Source organism: Chelmon rostratus, chromosome 5 (genome assembly GCF_017976325.1).
Source record: "Chelmon rostratus isolate fCheRos1 chromosome 5, fCheRos1.pri, whole genome shotgun sequence".
In the NCBI taxonomy this organism is placed as follows: Eukaryota; Metazoa; Chordata; class Actinopteri; order Chaetodontiformes; family Chaetodontidae; genus Chelmon; species Chelmon rostratus.
Genome location: NC_055662.1, coordinates 24678155 through 24695558, shown reverse-complemented (window position 1 = coordinate 24695558; position 17404 = coordinate 24678155). Strand labels below are relative to the sequence as shown.

General features: G+C 42.5%; 2 protein-coding genes across 2 annotated transcripts; one reads left to right on the top strand and one right to left on the bottom strand.

Moving 5' to 3' along the window:
• Nucleotides 1-544: 544 nt before the first annotated feature.
• LOC121606261 (RNA demethylase ALKBH5-like) lies at nt 545-9196 on the bottom strand. Its single transcript, XM_041936469.1, has 8 exons — nt 9109-9196; nt 8827-8908; nt 8599-8707; nt 8311-8458; nt 5673-5826; nt 5493-5573; nt 5275-5397; nt 545-3936 (listed from the first exon to the last, which is right to left on the bottom strand). Exons 1-8 carry the CDS (start codon nt 9194-9196, stop codon nt 3777-3779), a joined length of 945 nt encoding a protein of 314 aa, XP_041792403.1. The 3' UTR covers nt 545-3776.
• A 5156-nt stretch (nt 9197-14352) lies between these two features.
• Nucleotides 14353-17393, top strand: arsk (arylsulfatase family, member K). The gene is given in 9 exon segments (XM_041937925.1): nt 14353-14406; nt 15023-15152; nt 15230-15389; nt 15693-15982; nt 16047-16209; nt 16480-16706; nt 16800-16865; nt 16868-16997; nt 17117-17393. Coding segments are annotated over 9 exon segments (1497 nt in total).
• The last annotated feature ends 11 nt before the right edge of the window (nt 17394-17404 follow it).

The following is a 17404-nucleotide window of genomic DNA, read 5'->3' as shown; positions in this document are numbered from 1 at the left end:
TCTGAATGGTTTCAGCACATTAAAGATGGCTTCACATCTTAAAAAATGCTCACAATGTCCACGTGGTATGACAAAAACATTAGTGGTCACTGCAATCAGTCCAGTTTGAACTGAACAGATCCCTTCTTATAACTCAAGTGTGACAGGGACAAAATCCACAGTCCTTACTGATAGATCTGCTTTTTTGATCCAGTATCTGTAGACACAAGGAATTTGACCCTGGATTTAATATTCCGTGTTAATATACATTTCAAAGGCTCTGCCACAGCTCATCAAGGAAACACCATCAGAGAAATTCTGCACTACAAACACTCAGGAAAATTTGACAAATTCAGCCTCATTTTAACTTCACCTGTTTGTCAGAGTCATTTTGGCACAGAATAAGACTGTAAATTTTGTCCTGCCACCCATCACCTATATTTGAATCACTTTAGAAAAGGATCTCTGAACTGGTTCAGTGTACGAACAGCTCGAGTGTATAAACAAACGCATACATTTTTTATTTGCCATTTCAACATTCAATCACAATTTTCTTTCACTCAGCAAGGAAACACAACTGAAGAAATGTCCACAACATTCATACTGTATGTAAAAGCAAGTGCATAAAATTATTAGGAAACTTAACCCATAATTGAAAAGGGTTAGTTTACCCAAATGATTGGCAATAGACTGAACACTAAACAAGTCAAACAAAATACTGCACACTTCCACCACCAGTATAATAAAATATACATGCTGAGTTCATTAAGTCCAACTCAGACAGACTGAGTAGCTTAATAAGTGCACAAAACCTGGTGGGTGTCAGCAGGTCATTATTTTTCTGCATAGTTGAAATATATTAAGGATTTTCAGGAAAATTATACACAGCACACGGCATCAATTTAAAGACAGAAAGAATGTATGCACTGAAGCAATAAACTGCTATTCTGATGTTAATGGATATACTGAACTGAACCTGGCCAAGCTCACCATCACTGACTCTTCTGATCAGGCACATACTGAAGCATCGTTTCAAACACCTTGATAAACTCTTCCTCAGCTCCTTTCCTTGGTATGTATTCTTTCCTTGCACTGGCTGGCTAAGCTTGATTATCACTTTCACATCTGAAGTCTCCCTGTAGCTTTTCCTCCTGCAGCGTAGATGTCCATGGTGGCCTGCCAGTTCATCATTCCAACTGTACGCTGTTCCCATGCATCGATGCAGGACGGAGGAGATAAACAACGAGAGAAGGCGGTGGGAAGAATACAATGTCTTTGCCATGAACCAATCTTGGATGATAAAAGATTATCCTTTGATCTTGGTGTGTGTCAGAGCTTGAGAAATGTATTGTATGTGCAGACTGTTATATGAGCAGTATTTCAGGCTCTGACACAGCGCAGTAGAGCATGAAAACCATCTGATCCACCTGGTCCTCTGACAAGCCGCTGAGCAGATTGACAGCTGGCTTGAAGTAACTGTGCAACGCCCCTTGTTCTAGGTAGCCAATCAGCTCTACAATACACTGCTGGAATCTCACATCCAGGCTGATCTTGGACCAGCTGCTCTCACTGTCGCTGCGGTGCAGGATGAGATTGGTTAGCGGGGCGGCTTCGAGTGGTCGCAAGGCGGGATTCAGTCTGCATGCTGCCTTGAGGATTTTAAGTGTCTGTCTGCGGCATCCAGCATCAGCGGCGTCGAGCTGAGCCAGGCGCTGAGTCTCCCACGGGTAGAGAGAGAGGTGCCAGGCGTTGACCAGGAGGTGAGCTCAGGCTGGGCAGTCAGAACCACGTCCCCCTCCCTCAGCAGAGGCAGCATGGAGATGAACAGGGGCTGATCACTGCTTTGAGCCCCTTCTTTTTCATTTCCAGGCCTGAAGGATTACATTAGGAGAGAAGTCCATTAGAGAGAGCAAGCACATTAAGCTTCACACACAAAAAACATCACACAGCTTGTAATAAATCTATGTGTTTGGCCACTTGGGTTGCCTATTTACACCTTCAGAAGATAAGGAGTAATGTGAACAATCATCTGGACTTTTACATGCAAGACTGTGGGACGGGTGTCACACATCAGGAACAAAATTTAGCAATTGATAAAAGGATAACAGGTAAATCAACAGCATTGTCCTTGAATAGCAGCTCTGCGGCGGTCAGCTATGAATACGCAATAACGAACCATAGCTGTGCCAAACTACAGCTAAACTAGCCGACCGCCGGCAGACTTTCTTGAAATATCAAGGATGCATAATATACAAACTAAGTACAAATTAAGGAATTATTAGAAGAACACAGAAATGTAATTGCAAAGGCCCAAACTTTTATCCAGACTGAAAATCCTCACTTAACTGACATGATCCTAGAAACTTAAATTAACATTAATCAATAAAACAGCAATCCTGGTGCTAGAAACTGCTAGATTTCAGGATGGCAGCCCATCTCCACTATACCTTCCCTCCCTAAATATGCCTAATTATATAAGTAACTACTGCTCCGGGCAGTAGAAGACACACTCCAGTTTGTAGTCCCTTGGGCTGGTGCTTGAACAGTTTGGTTGAGGGACAACCTTACTTTAATGAATGGCAGACCATCTCTGTGGAAACAATTCCAGCTTTATTTCATTCAGCCTGCACCCTTGTAGCCAGAAATGTGACCACTGAAACCCATGCAACCACCTTGTGTGCCACCACTGTGTCCACAAAGTTAGTGTCCCATTCTTAGAAGGGCTTCAGTACTTGCTTCTTGCAATTATTTTTAACTGCAACTTGAAGAGCTTTAGAAAACCATGAACACAACTCAGCCTGTTTTTAGAAAGTAATTTCTCCTCTGAACCAAGGTTATTTTTGTTCATGTGTAACTCCAGACTAACCTAGCAGTCAGCTAATAAGTACCGCTGCCAAATATGACTGACTGGGAGCAAGCAATCTCTGCTTACACAGCAAACTGCAAGGACACATACATCTGGAAATTCACTTTCTTCTTGCCTGAATGTTTAGACGCCAGTTAGACACATAATTGGTTTTGCTCAAATTAAGTTCTGACTAACCCACATATCACTCACTTTAAATTAGGAAAAATTTGATTTAATTCAGAGCAGCAACAGCATGGCCTGTTACTCAATAAGGTAAAGCAACTTTAGACTGAAACAGGAGTGTAAAACAAGGCCTGAGTTTTTCATCACTCCATTAGTTTGGTTGATGCACCATATTGTGACCTCCACCAAGATGAGCCATAAAGCTGAGTAAAATCATAACGCAGACAGCATGGCTGCACATCTGCCAGCTGTTTCAACTTAAACTGCAACAGGGAGGCTGAAGTGAACTAACAGCAAAGATCTGGCATGGCACAGTACAGGATCAGAAATGTTGGTGCGAAAAACCAAAGGTTTCTTTCTGCATAAAAGTTCCACAAATCAAAGACTATACAAATGTATAATACATTATAACAAGTTAGATTACAGCTTAGGTTTTCTTTTGTACAAGTCCATACATACATCTTTCTTATAGCTCTTTCAGTCTGTACATCTCGGTTACAAAAAATACATGCCATTTTGAAGTATCTATGGACATAGAAACAAGAATTGAACCGTTGGCATCAATGCCTAACTGTAGTAGCTAACCCAAGGTCTGCCAGAAACAAATATACACTCAAACTTATCCAGACTCAAACCAAAATGCAGACAATGATTTTTATGCTCCTTGTGCCAGACTAAAAGTGGAGCAAGAAAATGATGACTGATCAAAGAATGTTACAACATTGAAATACGTAAAAGAGCGAGTATATGTATGATAGAGAAGTGCTCAGTGGCGTCTCATTTTGACTTTGTGTCCTGAACTCTCCCGGTGTTTGTCAGAGTCTTGACCACGCCTCCAGTAGTTCTCTGAGCTGATGCTGTGATGACGGTGACGTGACACTGATGGATGTCTGTTCTCCTCTTTGTCCATCTCTAGAACTCTCGGCCTGGAGGAGAAAAAACATTGAGATGCCAAGTCAGATTTGGATCATCATTTATCACTTTCCAACAGACTGTAACACTGCTTCATTATTGCAATTTACATGACACCTGCTCAAGAGGAACAGTGTTACTCTCAGCTACTGTATCAGCTTTGGACAAGTGTTTCTTCAACCCTTTTCAGACACGCAATATGTAACATCACTGACGTCATCAAGCTGTTAACTTGATGGCTTTTTGTCATTCAGACGTTTAGATGAATGTCCTTGCAGCTTCATTGGGAAATAGCAGCACATTTACAGAAAAAGCCACAATTCTCACATGATGTTTGGCACCCGGTGTGTGTGAGCGGGAGCAGAGAATTACAAATGTAATGATTTTGAGAAAGAAGAAACTTGTCTGTTTCTGCTATTGTTGGATTTGAAATTATTTTGCCTTTGATGTCTTCATGAGCCCCCGCTTCTTGCAGTGAATCCCGATACATCATATACATTAATGGAGAGCAAATCCTGCTGCCTGTTTATGAAGACCAGCAGTGCACAAGCATTGAGTGGCAGGATGTTAAGCGTGGACTTAATTCCTATTGCTGCATTTAAAAAGTTTTGCTGGACAGATATTCATTCATCCACGCAGTACAAATGAACACTAACAATATATACATTCCTCATACACTGCTGGTCAGATTATAAGGATGTCTGTTCTTTAAATTTTTTTTTACCCGGTGTCGCCACAAGAAGAAAACAGCTTTTAGAATGATCTGATACGAGAACAGCAATTTCCTCAACAACTTAAAATTGTTTTTTTCTGCAGTGTTGTATAGTCTGTTTTGTTAAATGATCATGTGCATAGGAGGTGATGACTGTGAGAAATTCAGTACAGTGGCTTTATAGGGCAGAACAAGATGCACATTTCTCTCTGGGTATATTTCAAAGCCAGTCTGAACACAACCACATACCCAAGTGGATCCAAGTCAACAAACTTCATTATCATCTCATGAGACGCATGTTTCTGAGGTGAAACAGAGTGGGCTGTGATTTCCAGAAGAATAAATTAGATGCATTGGTAGCTGCTTGTTAAGCAGTTGTGCATCATATTGATGACAGTGTGGGTGCTCTGTATTTCCATGTTTCCATGAAGGATAATAAGGGTAAAACTACACCTTACAAAAATGCAACAATTTCTTCCGAAATTAGTGAAGTGGCTCTTTAAATCCAGCATCAACTATTCTCAGCCTTGTTTCTCAGATTTTTTTAAATTAATTTATGCAAACCTGGCAGGTTTTCCAGAGGTTTGTTTCGATTGGGCACATGACAACCTTCACTGTGTCTTTAAGTGTGGCAGTATACCTGTGAGCAGCATCAGGGTCTGCTTTGCGATGAGAGCGTTTGGCTTTCAGAGGAGCGGGTCTCTCTGCAGGAGAAGACCTTAAAGGGCTGTCAGAGTCCAGTCGAGGAGCATCAGGTCTGGTCCTGGCAAACAGAGGAGGGTGCATAAGAAGGAACACACATCAAAGCGAAATTTCATATAACATAATTACTTTTTAAATGATAGCATGTTGACTCACTTTCTAAGGATGATAACAGCACGCCGCTCCTTTATGTCTTGGGGTCTGATGCAATGAGTGATGTCATCAGCAGCGTAACCACTGAGAAGAAAAATGCTTTAAGTGACAACTTCCGCCAGGGGTGGCCACACAAAAACAGCAGTTCAATCAGTGCATGATAGCAAACACAGCCATAATCACCTGAGCACTGTGCCACTCCCTCTCCTCACAGGCAGGACAAACACAGGCTCTGACACCCGGGTCGGTTTGAACTGGAAGCGGCAACCGAAGCAGAGAGCGCTGTCACTGAAGAAGGACACTGAAACGATGGGCCGTGCAAAGATGTGCAGAGGATCTACATGTGACACAATGCAGCCACCTGGTTGATAATCATTGATGACTGCACTACATATAGTGTATTTATACTTTACCTACATACCTATATTCAGATTTATCGATCAAGTGATAAATTGTTCAATGAAAAAATGATTAAAAAAATGGAAAAATAGTTACTTGCAGGCCTGCCTGAGACACTGTTCATTAAAATAAATATTTTAAGGCTTTGTTAATTTGAGTCTTGATGGTGACATCAAAGCATTTAATTGCACTGTTTTATACTGACACGTCTTCATACCAAATACTTGTTTTAATAGTTGTTTATCATTTTAATCACTCAGTGCAGAAGTGCTCATATCTCTCTTTAAATTTGGTTATTTTATTTTGATAAAATGTTCTTTACAAAACAAGAAAGTTGATGCATTAATATTGATTGAATATAACAGTTTACATTAACATCAAGTTTTACAGTAAACAGCATTGATAAAAAAAATAAAAAACATGTTACATATCAAGTTATAAAATGTTGCAATGACAAGGCACAGGCCTATGACGCTTCCTCAGGGTTCATTAACAGATTCTGTACAGATAAAACATGTTTAATGTTTAATCAATTGAAGCTACAGTCGTAAGTGCAATTATAAAAGCGTCAACCTGAAAGAAGCATGGACTAATATGAGCTCATTTTCACTGTTTAAGATACATTTTGTTCAGTTAATGAAGTAAAATAATCAAGCAAAAGTAAGACAACAGCATCTGTGAAATACTGCCTTCTCTTAGTTTCAGAATTTAAGACACCAAAATGATTTTCAATGTTTTCAAAGCACTCGACAATTTTACACTCAACCTCACAGCTACTGTTGCAGCACGGCTGTCTACAAGACTCTTATTAAGGAGGACTGGGTCAGAAGGGGCACTGTTTGATGGAAAGTCATCAACAAAACGTCCGGCTAAATCTTCAGTTGTAGAGGGGCCTTCACCAGGATCATCACACGCTTCAGGTGCTTTAAGATGCTTTGGAAACCCAGAAAAAGTACCAAAGAAATGAGAACAACCAGGCTGACCACATTTCAGGCCAAGTGTCTTTCCTGAACAAAGTCTGTGGGTCAACTTTAAGTGCTTAATTAGTGAATTGGCATTTGTGATATTTTGGTATTGTGGGGTAAGATGACCAGGGATACTGGTGAGCCCATCCCCAGGGATACTGGTGAGCCCATCCCCAGGGATACTGGTGAGCCCATCGCTGTACATGGAGAACATGGAAAGAACGGCCCTGAACTCTTTCAAAGGAACAGTCATTGGTGCAGATATGTGGATGACACATGGGTAAAAATCCAAAGCCAAGAAGTGCAAGCCTTCACCGAGCACATTAACTCAGTGGACAAGAACATCAAATACACTCAAAGGGATGTCAAGGACATGAGTTTGCCTTTTTTGGACTGTGATGTCCACATTGGAGAGAACAGGCGCCTCCACATTGGGGTTTACAGAAAACCCACTCACACACACCTACCTCCTTTTTGACTCTCATCACCCACTGGAACACAAACTAGGTGTTATCAGAACTCTCCAACACAGAGCTGATAATGTTCCAACCAGCCAACAGGCCAGAGACAAGGAACACAAACACCTGAGGGGGGGCCTCAAAACCTGTAGTTATCCCAGCTGGTCCTTTGTGAAAAGTTCAGCTGCTTCCAGAAAGAACAGGGTGACAGAGGAAGAAAAGAGGGACAGACGGCATAACATCGTCATTCCATATGTGTTGGGTGTATCAGAGAAACTCAGGCGAATCTTTAACCAACACAACATCCCGGTACATTTCAAACCTGGGAACACTCTCAGACAAAGGCTGGTGCACCCCAAAGACCGGACACCTCACACTCAGAAGAACAATCTGGTGTATGTGGTCCAGTGCAGTGAGGAATGCACAGACTTGTATATTGGGTAAACCAAACAGCCACTGAGCAGACGCATGGCACAACACAGAAGGGCTAACTCTTCAGGTCTAGACTCAGCTGTTTACCTGCATCTCAAGGAGAAAGCACACTCCTTTGAGGATAAAAATGTGCATATCTTGGACAGAGAAGACAGATGGTTTGAAAGAGGAGTAAGAGAAGCCATCTATGTCAAGGTTGAAAAACCATCTCTGAACAGAGGGGGGGGGGGTCTGAGACACCACCTATCTCCCACATACAATGCTGTCCTTTCATCTCTCCCAAAGAGATTCAAAGATTTAGCCTCTGAAAATAAACAGAGGCTGCCCCAATGACAATAATGGGACACTAACAAGGCAAACGACTGTCGTTGACGCCCAAGGGTTGCACCCTACCTCGCCTTAATGGGGCGATCGTTTGAGCTGAGATGAGCTGTCCTATCTAGTCTGGTGCGCATGAACTGATGAAGCCTGCTCGGATGAGAGGCGAAACTTCTTCTAAGACAAACTGACAAGGTCCAGTTGCGAACGATTGAATGCCCAAAAAGCTTATCATGAACTTATTCTCACCTGGGGTGTATCCCTTCCTTTCAATTTTGGCACTTAGGGAAATGGGACCTGAGGTGCAGAACCAACAGCAAAGCGTCTTGTCTTTCGTGCCAGCCTGTGGTGACTGAAGAAAGAGGAAAAGGGTTAATAATAATAATGTCCGTTCCTGCTATCCATCAGGTTGTCAGCCAAAACAGGATCACACTTTAACTCATTCAATGTTGATCTTTCTATTTGCTCAACGCCCCAGGCTGCTTCAGAAGAACTCAGAAGCAATAATGGAGTGTTGATGTCGATGTGCTCAAAGACTGTAAATTCCTTGTTGGTCTTCATGGGCAGGAGCCATGGCCTGTGGAGTTCTGCCTTCACCCAGTAGCGCACACTGCCGTGCTTCCCTTCGAAAGAGGTAGCCAGAGGTCTGCAGGAAAGACGAGCAAGAAGACGAGAGGGGTTACGTGAGCGCTCCAAAGCTGACGTACGCTGCAGCTGCATAACAATGGTATCTGTGTTTAATCTCTAACTAAAACAGCCACTTACGTCTGTGGAAGCTCGAGGCTGAATGCATACTCATGTCTTCCTGAATGGATAGTGGTGAGTCCTTCCTCGGAGTTGTCATCATCTGAAACACAAGGAGGACAATATTACAAACACATGTATCCCGTACCTGGGTAAAATGCTCTACAAAGGCATCTGAAAGTCATACCAAAACACACAGGGTGGGGGAGACAAAAGAGAATAAAGGGATTTTACTGTCATATCTGTCTGAATGTGAATAAATAATTCACTGTGCTACACCGCAGCTACGACGAGCAGCCCGACCCGACCAGAGCAGACCACCGCAGTTCTCCACCGCTCGCATCCGCTCCGGCTGCGCAAACAGCCTGCGAGCATCGCCGCAACGGCGCATCTCCTCAGTTTAAACCGTTTGACGCCGCTGGTGGTGAACAATTTGCTGCGCAGTTTAACGAGTGTGGAGCGGAATGACAGCTGGCTCACCTGCTGCACAGGCTGCTGCAGAGCGGACCGCAAACTACATGTGCATTCAGCGTTAGAGATGGACGGAAAGCTGCACCCAAAATACCTAAATACCTACCTATGAAAAACATCCACCAGCCTGCGGATGAAGGGGACACCATTTGTGTTGGGACTCAAGCGCGCAGAGGCTGACAAACAAACTGCATCTGGCATCATGTCGCAAAACACACACCAACTGCACCACAAAAAGAGGCTGAAACACGACAGTTATCCATCTTTATATTATGCCTAATATTCTATATTGTCAGTTTGTGACATCCAGGGCAACAGCATCCTCCAGTGAACCTGAACCCAAGACCAGCACAAAGAGCGTCCCACACTCAGTTTCTCTAAAACTTCTAGAAAATTGCATAAACCACCTCTCTTACCTCTCTCGTGTCCAATCAAAATATCTCTGTGATTCAGATATTCAACTTCTTCCGTGTAGTTTTGCGTGTAGGCAGTGTTGGATCCAGCGTTTCTCGATTCAGTCCAACGAACTTTTGCAAATCCTTTGGCGTGGATATTGAGCTAGTTGGTCTCCAGTCAAAGGCAAGGAAACCCCCGTGGCTCAGCTCACTTTAAGCGACGGGTTGTGTGAAAAAAAACTTTGGGCGCATGCGCAGGGCTCCACTGCCCCCTCCTTCCGCCTTCTGGAACAAGGCAGAGAATCATCAAATCAAATCAAATCAAACTTTATTTATATAGCACTTTTCATCCATTTAAAATGCAACACAAAGTGCTTCACAAGATAAAAGAATACAACAACAGAGAGAATAAAAGCATAATATGACAGACAATATCCCACTTCCAGATATACACACATGCGCTCACACAAACACTCACAAAACACACACACACATATACACACACATACACACAGTGCTGAGACATGGCAGGGCACTGAGGAACCATGTGAGGAAACACCTATGGGAGCCATCCACACTGGGAAACGCCACAGCCTGCGGCCACCGGGAGCGCCGCCACAGAGACCACCCAGACGCCGATGGACAGGGGCAGACTCCGCACTTAATGCAGAGCCACCCAAGTCCCTCGGGCCCAGGCGGCCTCCAAGCACCGGCCCCCGTGGGCAGACTGGGCATACACCCCAGTGTGGAGGCCCCCACATGAGGAAACACTGAAGCTAGGAGTTAAAAGACTAAAGAAAAAATAAATAAATAGATAAATAACCAAATAAATTAAAGATAAAAGCAGGTATAATGCACAAGAATTGAAAGCTTTAAGAAAGTTAAAAATGTAGAGGAAAAATAGACAAATAAATAACTAATAAATAGTAAGTAATAAATAAAAGTAATAAGATTTTAAGATGTAATACTGATAAAGTGCATAACTAAGAACAAGTCATAAGAAATATAAGCAGTAAAAATAGCATAATAGAAGAATTCAAAGTTTAAAAGAGATCAGTTAAAGGCCAAACCAAAAAGGTGAGTCTTGAGCCTCCTTTTAAAAACATCAACAGTCTCTGCAGTCCTGATGCTCTCCGGCAGGCTATTCCATAGTCGAGGGCCGTAATGGCTGAATGCAGCCTCCCCGTGGGTTTTTGTATTAACTCTAGGAATAATTAAAAGTCCAGTGCCGGAGGACCTCAGGACCCGCGAGGGTTGATATGATAAAAGCATGTCAGATAAATAAGTGGGCCCAAGACCATTAAGACATTTAAAAACTAATAAAAGAACCTTAAAATCGATCCTGAAACACACGGGGAGCCAATGCAGCGATTTTAAAATCGGTGTAATGTGAGCCCGCCCTCTGGTCTTCGTCAGCACGCGTGCGGCTGAGTTCTGTAATAGTTGCAGGTTAGAAATGGTCTTTTTGGGGAGGCCAGAGAGCAGGGCATTACACTAGTCTAAACGACAGGAGATAAAAGCATGCATCAGCACCTCCGTGTTAGCTTGAGAGAGAAATGGGCGGACTCTGGCTATATTCTTAAGATGATAAAAACCTATTTTTGTTACATTTTTAATATGTGGAATAAAATTCAGCTCAGAGTCAAAAATGATGCCCAGGTTCTTTACACATTGTGTTGGTTTAAAATCTTGTAGTTTTGGTAAAAGTTTCACTCTCTTGCCTTCAGGACCAATGACTAAGACCTCTGTTTTGTCCTGGTTGAGCTGTAGGAAATTCTCTGCCATCCATGAATTTATATCTAAAATACAGTTAAAAAGAGCATCAATTGGCCCTGTGTCTTCAGGAGACACGGCAATGTACAGCTGTGTATCATCTGCATAACTGTGGAAGCTGATGCCATGTCTCCTGATGACGTCCCCAAGGGGAAGCATATCCATTCATCTACCATCGTCTACCATATGCTACATATACAGACATACAGACAAACCACCATGCACACACTCATTCACACCTACGGACAATTTAGAATTACCAATTAACCTCAGCATGTTTTTGGACTGTGGGAGGAAGCCGGAGAACCCGGTGAAAACCCACGCTGCACAGGGAGAACATGCAAACTCCACACAGAAAGATCCCAGGCGGGATCGAACCAGGGACCTTCTAGCTGTGAGGCGACGCTGCTAACCACCGAGCCACCGTGCAGCCCAGGGGAAGCATATATAGATTAAAAAGAATTGGACCTAAAATTGACCCTTGGGGCACATGTGTTCTGGAGGAACATGTATCCAAACTTACCCGGAAATATCGATCTGTGAGATAGGAGCTGAACCAGCTAAAAACAGTACCAGAGAGGCCGACCAGGTTTCTCAGTCTGTTTAATAAAATGTGGTGATCTACTGTATCAAAGGCAGCACTTAGATCCAGTAGTACCAAGACTGTGAGTTTATGTGAATCTGCGTTATACCTAATGTCATTTAAAATCTTTAAAAGGGCCGCCTCTGTACTGTGGTTCATCCTAAAACCAGATTGGTATTTCTCCAAAATATTGATGCTATTTAAAAAATCATTTAATTGATTAAAAACCAGCTTTTCTAATATTTTACTTAAAAATGGTAAGTTGGACACAGGTCTGTAGTTATTAAAAATGTTGGGGTCTAGGTTACTCTTCTTCAGAAGGGGCTTCACCACTGATGTTTTAAAGGCGGCGGGGAAGACGCCCGTCTGAAGAGAGTAATTTACAATATTTAAAATCTGTTCCTCAAAGAAGCCATAAAATGTTTTTAAAAGTGATGTGGGAATTGGGTCTAAAAGGCAGGTTGTTGGGTTTACTTGGGAGAAAGCTCGACCAAGTGTCCTTGCGTCCACCAGGGCAAAACTCTCCAGTGTTTCCTCAGGTAAAAGTAATGGTACAGGTGTATAAAAAATAAATTCTGTTGGGGTAAAAGACTGGATCTGATATTATCGATTTTATTTCTGAAGTGGTCTGCAAAGTCCTCACAGAGGGCATCTGATGGGGGTTTGGAGGGTTTTTTAAAATTGCTATTGGTTAAACGATCGATGGTGGAGAACAGGAATTTGGTGTTGTTTTTATGGTCTGTGATGAGTCTTGAAAAATGAGAGATTCGTGCCAGTTTGACTGTGTTGTTGTAGATTTTCAGCTGTTCACGTAATATTTCATAGTGAATTGTCAGTTTGCTTTTTCTCCACCTCCTCTCTGCATTCCTGCAATATCTTTTGAGTTTTCTGATTTCGTCGTTATTTCTCCACGGTGGTGTAGGTTTTGTTTTTATGGTTTTGGTTAAAAGTGGAGCGACAGAATCCAGTGTTATTTTCAGTTTGCTGTTAAAATTGTCAACAATAAAATCACAAGGTGCAGGTAAAATTTTCGGCAGGAGTGCTCTTTAAAATCTCCAGAGGTGTGGCGCTGGGCCAGATGACAAGTTTGGTCAAACAGCTGAAAGACTGCACAAAGAAATGTTCACCACAGTCATTTTATAAGCGAGACTTGACAGCCAATTTATTATTATATTATTACATACATAACATATTTAAAATACATGAATACACCCACCCAAAAAGTCTCATCCCAATTTATTATTACTACCTGTAATAAAATGTTTTCATATTGAATTAGAGATAAATGAAAATGCAAAGCCCCACTCTTCATAATGTGTGAAAATATAGCAACTATTCATAGATGTACATCGCCTCAGGATCTTTTTCTGCAATATGGCTTGAAAATCTGCACATTCATCTGTGATATAATCCATACACAGGCTCACTATAAACTGCACATCCGTGTCCAAGCAACAGAAAATAACAGAGCTGATGCCTTGATTGCAGGCCGTGCACAATCGCTGGATGCTTTATAAACCATGCCTGCAGCCTCATATATTACTATATATCCATCTAACACACATGTTGTTTTTGTAGTAAGATTAGAATGATCCATGCACATATAGGGGGGGTTGGGACGTCTCATTGTGTTGAACTCACGTTTACAGAAAAACAACTCTGAGGCTCAACACGCCACCTGGCGGCCATCAAAGCCTCTACAATGAGCCGCAGTATCGCCTGTTGAACTCACGTGCATTGCTCTCAGCCAGCAGTTGATAACTGCGAGACAGCAGTTCAGGTCTAATCCACTGCAGTTATGTACATCAGTGCCACATCAGCTCAGCAGTACAGTCAGGCCACAATGAGTATTTAAGTTATAGGAGGTAGGAGTATAATATCTGTGGAGGTCCATGGCAGCAAACGTCAACCCTATTTGATGGCATCTAATTAAAATTGGACGGCGGTGTGATTAAAACCCATCATTAAAGCAAAATAATTCAGAATCATATTTCATGCGACCTCCTATGATTTGAAAAGTGCATCAAATGCAGCCATATAAGGTGATATTTGATTTCAGCAATCATGAGATAGTAAGTTATTTGGTTTCTCACATACACAGCTCTGATCACGACAACGCCAGCTCATCAAAATAGTGCAGCATAGATGTCTTGTTATAAGACGAATGCTGCCCCTAGAGGTTCTACTCTGTCATTACATGTTTACAAATCTATGTCACCGACATTAAGCTTTTTTTCCCCTTTGTTTAATTTTTGGAATGATTGTTGGCAGTGGCGATGAGTATTTTGATAAAAACATGCAAATAGTTTAATTTAAAATGACGTAATGGGCCAAAATGGGACCAGACCCAACATTGTGATGGTGATGAGTGATGCATTTGTAAGTATGAATTGATTATCAGCGCTGTGCTTTACTGCTCTTAAGTTTTGGTTTATTTCTGAAAGTGTTTGGCTGTGTGCACTGCAAAAACTCAGCTCTCAAAAACAAGAAAGAAGTAGTAAAATAGTGGAAATTTTACTTTGAATAAGCAAAATTATCTGCCAACAGAACAGGAAGCTTTTATTTATTGGGATTTTTTAAAACACGTAGTACAGCCAGAGTTTGCACACAAGACCAAACACATTTTGAGTGCTCAACTATTAAGTCTCAAATTGCTGACTGCCATTATATTAAACAAGAAAAAATAACTTTTAGACCTTTGATGCTTCTATTTTCATTTTTAGTTTATTCACCATCATATTTTGCAAAAAAAAATGTCCTTGTTTTATGCTAATTCTGTCTTTTTTATGTGAAGCACTTGGTGCATGTGATTTCCTTGTTGTGGAGCACTTTGAGCTGCAATTCTAAGATGAGAGGTACAAATACAAATAAAGTTGAATATTATTACAAACAACATGCATATATTGCCTTAATTTAAGACATTTCATCTTAGATTTCACTTTTTGCAGTGTATAAGTGGATTTGCATCTACATGTCAGTTGTCCTCTTTGTGCAGGATGGACGACTGACCTTTGATCCTGGCAGCAAAGTTGTGCACCTGCCGTATGTGAACTACCTCAGGGAGCTTGGTGCTACATTCCTCAATGCTTACACCAACTCACCCATCTGCTGCCCCTCACGAGCAGGTCAGTTACCTACTGAAAGGCAATGGCAGCAAAAGTGAATAATAAATGTGTTTTAGCTGTTTATTCTCTGTCCTCAGCAATGTGGAGCGGTCAGTTTGTTCACCTCACTCAGTCGTGGAACAACTACAAGTGCCTCGATGCTAACGCAACAACATGGATGGATTTGCTGGAGGCGAACGGATATCTTACTAAGATGATGGGCAAGCTGGACTCCACCTCAGGGAGTCACTCTGTCAGGTGGGGGTGTGGACAAGAGTGTCTGTAAAGCTGAGGCTGCATCTCAGATAAGAAATAAACATCGCTGACATTTTCTTATTCCTATTCTCCACACTAAGATCAATTTAAAACATGCACACTCATATATAGTAAAAACAACAGAATTGTCAGTGACCGAATGTGTGAATAATAAGCAACAACATGCTGCTCATGTGGGCAGCTATTTTCCAGAACAGTGTGAATCATCTTTTTTCCCACTTCCTGTTTTTTGCATCTCTGCCTGCATCTTGTTGGTATTTGTGCGTGTTCCTGCCGCTCCTGCAGTAATCGAGTAGAGGCCTGGACGCGAGATGTTCACATCCTCCTGCGCAAAGAGGGCCGACCTGTTACGCAACTCGTCTGGAACATGTCAACGGTAAAGATCATGAGAAAAGACTGGGAAAACACGGACAGGGCGGCACAGTGGATCCACCAGAGAGCTGTATCCTCACACCAGCCCTTCGCTCTTTACCTTGGCCTCAACTTACCTCACCCCTACAGAACTGAATCCCTGGGGCCCACCGCTGGAGGATCCACCTTCCTTACCTCCCCATACTGGCTGGAAAAGGCATGCTTTTTCTTGGCCTTTTCTTTAATGATTTTGCTGCAGAAATACATTGTATATGTTTATATAAATCACTCTTATTTTCACCATTCCTAAATGGCTGCCTATGGCTGCCATGCACCCTGTTGACTACTACTCCACCTTCACCAAAAACTGCAGCGGAGCTTTCACTGAGTAGGAAGTCAGAAGCATAAGGGCCTTCTATTATGCCATGTGCGCTGAAGCTGATGCCATGCTGGTTTAGTTGACAGCAGTGATTCACCAAGAGTTGGTCTCTCTGTGCAGGAGGTAGTGGGTTTGACTGCGAACGTCACTGCTCACCAAATTCAAGCCAAATTCTGTAGCCTGGTAACTAATGAAGCAGACCAAACCTGCAAGGAGCAGCCTCTTGAGACCCTGTTTACCACTACTTTAAATTGCAGCTGCTGTTTGAACGTCTTTTTGACTGAATTCAATCCAGCAGCAGCTCAGTGCTTTCTCTGTGTCTCCCACACACTCTGTCTCAACAGGCCAGGTGATTTCAGCTCTGAGAGAGACCGGCCTGCTTAACAACAATGTTGTGATATTCACAGCTGACCACGGAGAGCTCGCCATGGAGCACCGGCAGTTCTACAAGATGTCAATGTTTGAAGGCAGCTCCCACGTTCCCCTGCTCATCATGGGACCTGGACTGATGTCTGGCCTGCAGGTCGACCAGCTCGTGTCTTTGGTTGATCTCTATCCCACTGTGCTGGGTAAGCAAGAGGACAGAAAACTGATGATTAGCAATCGTCAAACTCATATAATTTGATTTTAACTTGATGTTACACACTTGTGCCTTTTTGCAGACATTGCTGGTATTTCACCAGTAGGTATTCTCAGTGGCCACTCGCTCCTCCCTCTGCTGTCCAAGGCCAGCAGCATCCAGACTGGGTCCTGAGTGAATATCATGGCTGTAATGTCAATGCCTCTACATACATGCTTAGAAGTGGCCGGTGGAAATATATTGCCTATGCAGATGGTATGAGTGTGCCCCCGCAGCTTTTTGGTGAGTTCCTCGCCTCATTAACTTCAATCATTCAACCGTTCATATGCTTTCAAGAGGGAAAAAAAACGACCATAAAGCTCTGGCTCTCTTTGATTTTCTGTACTCTCTGTGTTTTGCTGATGTAACACTGGACAGGGAAGAACTTCATAATGTAGTCCTCAAATTCCCAGATGTGTGGGCGCATCTGGACAAGCTATTGCGTAGCATTGTAGACTATCCAAAAGTCTCTACAACTGTCCATCTCTACAATAAAAAAGCATTTGGTGCCTGGCGCCACAGTTTGGGGAGGAACTACAGCCAGGTCATTGCTAACCTCAGATGGCATGTGGACTGGCAAAAAGATGCGTTAGCCAATGAGAGAGCTGTTGACAAGTGGCTCAATGGCTCTTTGTAATATTAAGTTGT